At 35.5% G+C, this 12,215-nt stretch overlaps 1 protein-coding gene across 6 annotated transcripts in view; it reads left to right on the plus strand.

Moving 5' to 3' along the window:
- LOC106883172 (uncharacterized) overlaps nt 1-2,519 on the plus strand; it is a 145,143-nt gene extending 142,624 nt beyond the window's left edge. For all 6 annotated transcript variants that reach the window (XM_089339760.1, XM_089339764.1, XM_089339759.1 and 3 more), the window contains one exon: nt 1-2,519. This exon is cut by the window's left edge and continues 966 nt beyond it. In XM_089339760.1, coding sequence (XP_089195886.1) covers nt 1-674 — 674 coding nt within the window. In that variant the 3' untranslated portion in view covers nt 675-2,519.
- Nucleotides 2,520-12,215: the final 9,696 nt, after the last annotated feature.

A 12,215-nucleotide genomic window follows, 5' to 3' on the forward strand; every position in this document is an offset into this window, starting at 1 on the left:
CTATTCCCACAACCAGTGTTGGCATGGTAACGAGGGGTGTGCCTGAGCAGCTGTGCGGCTCCCAGACTCTGCCTGCAACATTCGGCAAGCAACGTCCCTCTTCACTGGAATTCTTGGCTGGCGGCGGCGGCACCAATAGTTACGGCGGAGAAGACGTGGATGCAGACCTCAACAGCGAGATGAAACAGTTGTCGACTAACATACCTTCACATGAAGATGTCACTATTATTGCCTCTACTACCACATCTACATCTGTCGCAACTACTACAGTCACTAATAGTACCACTGCGGCTACAAGTAATGCTACTGTTTCTTCGTCGTGTGAGTTTACACCAATCCAGCCTCAACTAGCGTTGAACGAGAGGGGTTTGCCGATCGTGGTCAACAACAACCAACCCTGCTGTCGTACACCATCTCCTGACTATGACAACGTGGACTACCTGAGTTTTAAGAAAAATAACTTAAATCAGGCCGAAACGGTTATGGATTGCGCAAACAAAGCCAACCTGTTGTATGTGTCTGGGGTGGACGGCGCCAATACGCCAATTCATTGCCTGACGAAAGGATGCGAGTTCTATGGAAGCCTTGACAGAAATTCTTTATGTTCGAAATGTTACAAAGAAAGTACCAAATCTGATGCCATATGCCATCCAGCTAAGCCGGGTAAAATTTGAGATGAAAAAAAAAAAACAGACATTTTTAATTGGGTTTTTTTTTTTTTTTCAAATTTTGGTGAAATATAAAAACTTTTTTTTAAAAAAACAAACAAACAAACATGATTTTACTGTATTGTAAAAAGGAAAAAGTTTTCTTTGAGTACCAAAGAAGTTTTGTATTTTGTGTATTTATAATTTTATATATATATATATACATATATACATACATGCATATTTGTGTGTATATATGTGTACATATGTGTCTATACATATACACACACACACACACACACACACACATGAAAACATTTATGTACATATACATATGTACATGCATAAATTTGCATACACATATATAGCTATATATAGATATATGCATATTGTTATACATAATGCACATATGCATTCATATATATATGTATATATATATATATATACATTTATGTGTGTGTATATATATGTGTATGCATGTATACATACACACACACACACACACACACACATATATTGGAGAAAAAAATCTTCTGACTTGCCAACTGTCCATGCTTCTATGAAGAATCTTGCTTTCACTAGATATTGAATGTTCCTGAATTTGTTGTTATTATTATTGTTGTTTTTGTTAAAGCAAAAACTGGAACTGCCTGAGGAACAATGGTTGTCTGCTGTGTGTTAAATTCTTAGAAACCTGTTTAAAATTGACAGCAGAAAATGTCTGTTACCTTGTTTTGTGTTTCATGTTTTTTTTTTGTTTTTTTCACTGAGATATTTACCATATTCCAGAAGACGAAACACCAGGAGGACAACAAGCAATAATCCTGTCTTTGTCTTTTGGATTGTCGTCTTCAGGATTCGGTTTTCATATCTGTTACATCTCGCCTTCTTTTTTCTGTGTGTGTGTGTGTGTGTGTGTGTGTGTGTGTCTCTCTCTCTCTCTGTCTCTCTCTCTCTCTCAGCAGTTTTGATTTCTTTCTCCATCTCCATCTATCTTGTCTTCTTTTCATCTCCTCCCTTTAGCTATAAACTACTTCAGCGCCACCTACTTATTTACTTGAACACTTCTCTTCTTTCTGTCTCCCCACACCAACCCCACCCCACCCCGTTGTTTCTGAGTATCTAGCCATACACACACATGTATGTATTTGTTATTAGTTATGGAAGGAGTCTCAGTTCAAAGTAGCATTCTGTATATCTTACTTAATGTATATATACTGTAGAAACCCCAAAAACTGTGATATTCATCTCAAGAAAGTATCTTGTATTCATGAAATGCTTTCTCAAGGCAAACACCACAATTTTCCAGCTTTCTCTGGTATATACACATTAATACATACAGGATACTATTTTATGTACACGCACACACAAGCTGACATCATTTGTTCCCTACATATGTTTCACCATTGTGGTTATTTGCAATCTCTCTGCTTGGGTGTTCCCTTGCAATTGGATGCTGAAAACCCAACAGATCATCAGAGTCTGCTGTGTGTGTGTGTGTGTGCGTGTGTGTGTGTGTGTGTGTGTGTGTGTGTGTGTGATGGTATAAAATTTCTGTTGTCTAGTCTAGGACTTATAAATTTTGCCTGAGGGCTTGTTTGGCCTGTTAAGTACACTTTCAGGCAAACTTCAAAGTCTCAGTCAGTATGAGTGTTACAATATATTTGACACTACTCTCCATAAAGAATAGAAAGCTTTGAATGGTACAACAATGCACTATAATACAAAAAATAGACTATATACCAGTTGTAATTTAGTTATCCATAGTCCGATGATATTTCGGAATACAATTCCTTGACTGTACTCTTTTACTCTTTTACTTGTTTCAGTCATTTTGACTGCGCCCATGCTGGAGCACCGTCTTTTAGTCGAGCAAATCGAACCCCAGGACTTATTCTTTGGAAGCCTCGTACTTATTCTATCGGTCTCTTTTTGCCGAACCGCTAAGTTACGGGGCCGTAAACACACCACCATTGGTTGTCAAGCGATGTTGGGGGGGAGACAAACACAGACACACAAACATATACACACACATACATACATACATATATATATATATATATATATATATATACATATATATGACCAGCTTCTTTCAGTTTCCATCTACCAAATCCACTCACAAGGCTTTGGTCAGCCCGTGGCTATAGTAGAAGACACTTGCCCAAGGTGCCACGCAGTGGGAATGAACCCGGAACCATGTGGTTGGTAAGCAAGCTACTTACCACACAGCCACTCCTGCGCCTATGGATAACTAAATTACAACTGGTATATAGTCCATTTTTTGTATTATAGTGCATTGTTGTACCATTCAAAATTTGTTATTCTTTATAAACAATACACAATGCTTCAAGCAAACTACAACACTCTCCTATCACTACTCTCCATGTTGGTGCATTGTTATTCTTAAACTTGCTTCAACAACAAACTCACACACACACACAAGCAAACCACATGTTACAGATTTTCATGAATGCAAAACTTGTGTGATGCAGGGAGAACTTGTGTATGTTTCTTTCTCTCTTTCCTCTACCAAAATTTCCCCCAACAAATATTCTGCTTGTTCCAAGTGGTACAAGCTTCCTTCCCTATTTGCAGACATCTTCAGTTCTTTCTTCGTTTCTCCAGCAACTTCACAATCTCTCAGACTGCATCAAAGTAGCCTGGATTTTGTGCTTTGTCTTATAAACTCTTTCTTTTTTTTTCTGAAACAAACAAAGTTTGAAGGTAAAACAAAAAAAAAAATGGTTGTAATTTTAAATATTTTCTCTCACGGTAAGTGACTGATTTTTTTTTTTTTTTTTAAGTTATTTATTAATTCTCTTTTTTATACAGTATGAAATCTAACAAAACAAAATTTGTGACTTTTTAAAGAAAGCTGTGAAGTTTTCAGAAATAAGAGAATAACGACGATAATAATAATGATGATGATATTAATAACAACAGTTGAATCTAAAACAAACAAAAAAGATGTCAAAATTAATTTTATTTTCTTATTCTGTGTTAGAAAGAATGTTTATTGATATTTAAAAAAAAAAAAATAGTAATTTTGTCATTTTAAATGACAAAACATTTCAAAAATTGTTGGTTAATAAATTTTTTTTTTTCCCACAATCCATCAAAGTCTTTTAGCTGCCGTCTTCTGTCTTTAATCGCAACTTGTTACAAAATATAAAGAAAAAAACAAAAAAAAAAACCTATCCCTCATTTAATGACTGGTATCAGTGCCAAAACCTTTAATTAGATCTGGGTCACCTTTGACCTCTCACTAATTCTACAACTACAATGCTTGCCTTGATTCAAATCTCTGGAAAACAATCAAATTCTTCGAAACTTATCTCTCTTGACTCTCAAATTGCACTGTTAGATTTGTTAAATTAGTCAGCTCTCTCTCTCGCTCTCTTAATTACTTCATTAGCTCACATTTCTCTACTAAACCCTAATTGACATATCTCCCACAATTATTCAACCCTTCAGCATTTTAACTGGCCATAATCTGGCCAAAATATTCTACATGTTTCATGTTCAAACTGACCAGATCTGGCCTCTCACAGCAAGGGGGGAATTCATGGTTAATTCAAAGCAATATGAATAAATTAAGCATTACATTTGACAAAGTAATCTAAATGCTAAAAGGTTGACCATTTTTTAACCCTCTTTATTTTATTTTTTTCCCTCCATTTCTGTTATGTTTTTGTTAACCAAATCTTGTATTTTCTCAATTGTTGGAACCAGTTTGTCAAAACCCGACATAAACTGGAATATCAAACAACGTTGTTGTTATTGTTGTTGTTGTTCTTGGTAGTTTCGGTAACTAACTACTAGAAAGTGCCATTCTTTAAACATGTTATTTATGGATTAACTGTTTTCACACCTGTTATCTTACCTGTTGATTGGCAAACATTAAGAAACTGCCACGGATGGTTGGAACTCTTAATAGTTGCTTCTTTCTTTCCCTCCTTTCTCCCCCCGCCTTTTTTTCTTGTTCTTTACTCTTACTGCATATGCTAAATGCACCTTTCTCTAGTTGCTGCACAGTTTCACTACCAGCTTTCACCTGTAGGCAATCAGCAACCAATCAGCACGTTTGTTACCTGTTCTGTTACACCGGTATGTTTTGTTTTTAAATTTTATAGATACATATATATATATATATATATATATATATACATGCACACACATATAAGCATATGTGTATCTACAGGGTGTCCACAAAGTCTGGGTACATGGAGTAAATAAAATCATAACATAAACAATTAAATATAAGAAATAATATTATATATAAAAAATATATTTCTTTTTAAATATAAGAAATAATATTTAAATAAATATCTAATAATATTTGAATATTATTAAATATAAGAAATAATAATTTCTTAATGTGTTAATCCCCATGTACCCAGACTTTGTGGACACCCTGTATATACAGGTATGCACACATATATATCTATACACACACACATTGTATATGTATGTACATTTCTACATATTTATTTTCATACCTATGTGTATGCATATACAAACATACGTATTTATAAGTGTGTGTGTGTGTTGTTATTTTGCAGCCATTGTGAAATATTTTTTGCTTTTGTTAATAAATGCTGTTGGTTGGTGTAAGAATTAATTGTTGTCCATGTTCCAACATGGCTGCATGTGAATTCCCAGCTTTATTAGAGTTGCAGGACATTGCCAGTGTCCAACCTCTTTGTTATCATCATTTCTTCATCAACCACTTGGTAATTTCTGTTGTTAGTGGTGGTGATGGTGGTGCTTACATCATTACTGTGCCCTCCCTTTGATAATCTAATCCATACACATTGAGAAGAATAGGGCCTCTTTTTATATCCATGAGAGGAGTATGGCTCAGTGGTTAGAGTATTCAACTTGTGATTGTAAGTTCAATTCCCAGTGGTGTGTTGTGTCCTTGAGCAAGACACTTTATTTCATGTTGCTCCAGTACACCCAGCTGGCAAAAGTGAGTGGTACCTGTAATCCAAAGGGGCCAGCTATGTCACATCTATGCTTAGGATACGTGTGTCTGGAGTACTTGCATGTTAACTGCACAAGCAGGCTGTTCCGTTGATCGTATCAACAGGAACACTTGTCATAACCGACGGAGCACCAGGCCAAAGACCCTCCAACTCTGCTGATGAGGGGAACCTCTTCTACCTGAGCATGTTGTGAAGTGTATATAAGTAATATATTATGTCTTTTGTGCTGGTTTTGGTGGCATCATTAAGAAGCTGGCATCCTGTGGCGCCTTAGCTTGTGACTCCCACCACAGCCTTCGTAACCATGGCACATGCTTAGGTATGTATGTGCATGTGTGTGGAGGTTATTATATAAATGTTAATGCTTTATTTTGATTGAGTCAGTCTCCAAGTTTCACTTGGGGACACACAGGGGTCTTCAGACATGTTCTGGAACTAAGAGTAGCTGGAGACTGACTTGAGTAAACTGTAACATTAATTTCTACAATGGTATTAAGTAGTTTTTTTTTCTCCAACATTTGGTACTGGACAGATGTGTGTGTGTGTGTGTGTATTTATATAGACAATCAGAGAGTGTGAGTGAAGTCCCACTCAACTAGATCTTCACGATAAATTTGACTATTCTCTGTATGTGGTCACACCATCAACAAATGTTCTGTTTAAGATTAAACTTGCTTTAAAATAATAACCTTAATTTAACATTTGTAGTGTGTGTGTGTGTATGTATGTATGTACAAGAGTGTGTATTGATAAAGGATATAGACATTGAGAAAACTAAAAAAAGAAAATTTTTAAAAAGTTCTTCTCAACAATCCTTTGTTATATTTGTTCTGCATCAAGTTAACACTCCCGTGTCACTCTCACTGTCATTGGAAATACAGTGAGCCAGTGACTGGTCCAATGCAATATAAATTAAAATTTAAATGCCTCTTCTCTCTCCCTCCCTCCCTCATCTAACAAATGTTATTGGTTCACTCAAGAATTGAACCTGTGTCGCAAACTTTTGTTTTCTAAGAGTTCTTCACTCATCTATGGTCACTTTACGCCTGATAACAGTTTCCATGAAAGAAGGGATGTTTGTTTTTTCAATATTTTCAGGGGATAACATTTTAAAGGGACATTAAAAGGATAACATTTTTAAGAACATTAATTGTTCTAAATTCTTTGAATTCTATTCTCTTAGAATGTCTCATTCTATTTATTAATTTTTTTTTTTTCCTCTTACTGTTTCTGCAGTTATTTCTTCAGAGAATTCTGGTTTTCTATATCTATGTTATTTTTACAAGGAAAAGGTTGACAGTAACTTCGAAGTTTCAGTTAATGTAGCCTTCATCAGACTGTCATAGTAACTATTAACCGTTTTCCTTGTATTAAAAGAAAAAAAAAACAGGAATAAATATATTATTCTACTGAAAGGCATTGGAGTGATCCTTCAATTTAGCTTTTTTTTTTCTGTAACCCTCACATAAAAACAACCATTAATAAATAAGTCAGCAAATTGGCAGAATCGTTAGCACGCCAGGTAAAAAGCTTAACTGCATTTCACCTGTGTTTATGTTCTGAGTTCAAATTCTACTGAGGTCAACTTTGCCTTTCATCCTTTTGAGGTCAATAAAATAAATACCAATTGAACACTGGGATTGATGTAATCAACTTACCCCCCCCCCCCCTCCCCTAAAATTTCTGGCCTTCTGCCAAAATTTGAAATCAATATATTTATATGTATATAGAGTCAAGAAGAAGGGGGTACATTTAAACAGCTATTTAATAAACACTACATGTGTTTTGATACAACATAGATCCACATGTATACAAGATTTAAATTAAGCAACGGTTTACCTGTATAATAGGATCCAGTTGTACCTCTTCAGGTGACATATAATCACTATCCCTGTAAGTAAATCTTAGACTTTGATGCTAAAACATCCAACTGGCTCTTTTCAATCTAGTAAACATTATTTTCACACACGATGAATGCCTAAGCCTAGAATTGGAAGTATACCATAATACTACTGGCTATTTGGTAATTCTAAGGGTGAATAAGCATTATTTTGTACTCCAATACATTCCTAACTGAGTACACCTTAAATGATATATATAGATCTTTAAGTTGCACAGCTATCTAGTGTTACATTAAGATGTAGTTACTGAGCTAAATCAATGAATGGAGTCCACATCAAATAAGATCCTAGGTTTAAGCCAACAGATTAAATTAACCCTTTTGTTACCAATCCGGCTGAAACCGGTTCTGGCTCTGTTGTATAAGTGTCTTGTTTTCATAAGTTTTGAATTAAATTCTTCCACCAAACCTTAGTCACAATTTATGTTCCTAACACTAGCTTAATGATAACTAAATTATTTTACTAAATTCTTTGTTATATTTCAAATTAATTGAAAGAAACACAGATCATCTCAAAATAAATACAGTAACGAAAGGAGTTAAACCTAAATGATTTTTTCCCCCCACATACAAACACCCTCACCCCAATTCCATTGCCGATTTTGTTAAAAATTTAATGGCTGGAACAAAGCTCTCTTGAGTAAGTTTTCGTAATCTGAAAACTTCTCTAAACTTTAAATTGTTGACTATTTACTTCTCTTTCTAGCATTAATTCTGGATTAATCTGGCCAACAAGAGCCTGTTAACCTCGTCAACAAGTTTATAATTGTTAGTATGCTGGGGAAAATGCTCAGCGTCATTTCTTTTAGGTCTTGACATTCTGAGTTCAAATTCTGCCATGGTCAACTTTGTTTTATCAACCCCTGGAGGAATGAAAGGCAAGTACCAGTTAAACACTGGGGATTTGATGTAATTGTTTAATCCTCTGCCTCCAAAGTTTTGGGCTTGTACCTATAGTAGAATTATTATTATTATTATTGGAAATAAAGGCTGGGACCTAGCAGAAATGTTCAGCAGCATTCCTTCTGTTTTTATATTTAGGGTTCAAAAGTCAACCCTGGGTCAACTTTGCTTTTTATCCTTTCAGAGTGGATAAAATAAAGTTCCAGTTAAACATTGTGGTTGGCTTGCCAAAATTTGAAACCATTATTATTATTATTGTTAAGATGGTTGAGCTGGTAGAATCGTTAGCACATTAGTGTGTCTTTAGCAGCATTTCGTATGTCTTTACGTGCTGAGTTTAAATTCCGCCGAGGTCAACTTTGCCTTTTATCCTTTGAGGGTCAATGAAATAGGTACCAGTTATGCACTGGGGTCTGCAATTGACTTAGCCCCCTTCCCCAAAATTGCTGGCCTTGTGCCAAAATTTGAAACCATTATTATTATTATTATTATAATAGCAAGTTTATTATAAACTGAGACTAGACCTAACAGCTGTTTACTTTAAGATTTTTAAAACTAAAATATTATTGTTCTTCATCTCCCTCATCTTTCTGCTCAAAGCTATCAACTGGCACAGCCTTAAAGCCCTCACATCACTTTGGGCTCCATCAGCAGAAGTAATGCCTTAATTCAGATTTGACCAAAAAAAAAAAAAAAAAACCTGAAACTCAAGTGGATGTGACATTATTTAACAATTAGTTGATGTTTGTTGTTGTGATAGCTTCAAAAATGAAAAATATGAGTGGGTTTTGTCTCCACATTGAGTTTTTTCCCCCCCTCTTTTTTTTTTTTTAATTAAAGAAAAAGAATCTTCCCTCAAAATTTTTTTTTTTTTAACTGGATTACTAACTAAGTTTGGGTTCACTGACAGATTCTGGTAAATATTCAATAAAGTATCCGGGAAGTACCACTTTGGTGTGATTGTGTGTGTATGCACAGATAAGTCTCTGAGAGCATGTATGTGTTTGAGGGGAATTTATTTACTCTCTGTCTGTGTGTGTGTGTACGGCTGTGTGTGCATAAAAGATAATGAATAAAAACAATTGTAAATTTATTTCATACAAAATTGAAACTGCTGTTATCAATAAAATCTATTTGTTTTAAAAAAAAATTTCCTGAATTTCTGGAGTCGTGATCTGGAAGTATCCAACCAACCTTTTAAGATTTTGCTGAGAAGAGAAAACAACAAAGCAAAAACAATTTTAAAAAAAATTAAAATAAAGAAGAAAACAAACAAAAAAAAAACTTAGCTAAGTTTCCAGTAAAATATTAAGACAAGTTTGTTGTTGAAATTTCTAAAGGTGGCATATATTGCAATGAGTAAAATTAGAAATATTTTCTATAAAATAGCATGAGATGCACTCAGGAACACTTTTAATGGTCTTTTATTATGATTATTAAACTCAGTTATTTGTTTTGTTTTTGAAATAATTTGTGAATAAAAGAATTTTATTAAAATAGTAATTTGTAAATTATCAGTTAAATGTTTGCAGAAATATGTGAAAAATGAATTTATTTTGTAAATGTTGGTGAGAGTGACAGAAATCTAGCTGTGTGCAAAACGAAAAGAAATCGTGAAAACCGGAAATCAGTGACTTCACAACCGATCTATTTGTTCTGCATCGCGTTACGGACACTCCCTTATCACTCTCGCCATCAAAAAGGTAATGACCCCAAAAAATAACTCAACTACTAACGACGCTATTGTTCACTAATTCATTTGCTTACTTTTTTTTTTAGACAAGGGACGTAACTCCAATGACTTAGTGGAAGATTTACTTCCCTTACGTCGGAAAACTTAGCTGTTCAAGCTTTCGTAAGCAGATCTGTCTACGCTCAAACACATTTCAACTATGACCACTGTTTGCTATTTCTCAGTAATAGTTAAACATTGGCCTAATTAGCGAATGTTCGTTTTCTCAGACGGCCCACTGGTTTGAGTAAGGTTTGGCAGCTATTTCTAGCATGTTCAGTAACCATGTAGAGGCTGTCTTGTTACGCCATAGTTATAAATAGAAAGCCGACTAACGTTACATCATTGGTTTAAATTCCGTTCTGTGCTACTTGTTTTTTTGTTTTTTTTACATGCTTCAGTTTTTGATGCGGCCATGTTGGGGCAACGCCTTGACTTTTTTACTCAAACAAATTAACCCGAGTGGTTATTTTGTTAATAAAGTCTGCTATTTATTCAATCGGTCTCTTATCGGACCGCTAAGTTACATCCTTCTAACTTATAACGATTGTTGGGGATAAATTATATATATACGCATATATATATATATATATATATACACATAAATAAATATATATATATATATACATTCATCTATTTATATATATATATATACACATATACACATATATATATATATTTATGTATATCATTTTCATTTTTCATTTTATCTAGTTTCAGCTCATGAGCTGTGGCCATGCTGGAGACCCACCATTTGTGTTGCTACACAATTTTACTTCACAAATTTACTTCAGCCTCTTACAATATGTGGCACTTAGTGAAGAATAGAGTTTGATTTAGCAACCTTCATTTGCACCTCCTGCCGCGAGGTAGGTTCATTTGGGACTCTCGATAGGAAGAGGTCCAGCTTTGATTTAAAAACTCCTACATCTACTTTGTGCAGATTCCTCGGGCTCTTTGGGAGAATATTAAAAAGCTGCGGCCATGCTGGGGCACCGCCATTTGGTGTTGCTACACAATTTTACTTCATGAATTTTACTTCAGGAATTGACATTTGGTGCATGAGAGAGTTTGATGCAGCTGCTCTCATCTGCGCCTCCTGCCGTGAAGTTGGTTCATCTGGGACACCTGATAGGAGGAGGTCCAGCCTTGTCTTGAAGACACCTACTTCCACCGCATGCAGGTCTCTCAGGTCCTTCGGGAGGATATTGAAGAGCTGTGGACCTTTGAAGCCCAGGCTATTGCAGTATCTTGTCCTACATCTTGATGGCAAATTTGGAGTCCTTGGCACTATACAATGGCGTCCAGTTCTTTTATTTGTGTAACTTTCGATGCCAAAGTTTGGGACAATTCCTTCGAGGATCTTCCAGATGTATATTATGGCATATCTTTCTCGTCTACGCTCTAAGGAATAGAGTCTTAATCTCTTGAGTCTTTCCCAATAGCTTATATGCTGCATAGAGGCTATCTTCTTCGTGTAGCTTCGTTGGATTGCCTCAAGTTCTGAGATTAATTTGACACTGGTTGGTGACCATAGCTGAGAGCAATAGCCAAAGTGGCTTAGAACAAGTGTCTTCCAGAGCACCATCATGGTTTCCTGATCTCTTGTTCTAAAAGTCCTTAGAATCCATCCGGTCAGTCGCCTGCATTTCATTGACAATTTAGCAACATGAACATGAAAGGATGCATTATTACTCATGTAAATGCCCAGGTCTCGCACTGTCTCTGCCTCTGGGATTGCAGTCCCTCCAGGTCCAGTGTATTTAATGGGTTCTGCATTTAGTCTTGCATGTTGATAGCATAAGGCTTGAAACTTTTCAGCATTAAACTGCATGTTATTCTTTTCAGCCCACTTGTATATTTCATCCAGCTCACATTGCAGGTGCATAGTGTCTTCAGGGTTCTGTATTACCTGTGAGACTTTTGTGTCATCTGCATAACTTGTGAGCGTGCCTCTCAGTGTGGCTGAGGGCATTTCTGAGAGGGCCATTATGAACAGTAATGGTCCCAAAACAGTGCCTTGCGGAACACCGCTCACTATT

This window comes from Octopus bimaculoides, chromosome 22 (assembly GCF_046866305.1).
Source record: "Octopus bimaculoides isolate indiv1 chromosome 22, ASM4686630v1, whole genome shotgun sequence".
Taxonomy (NCBI): Eukaryota; Metazoa; Mollusca; class Cephalopoda; order Octopoda; family Octopodidae; genus Octopus; species Octopus bimaculoides.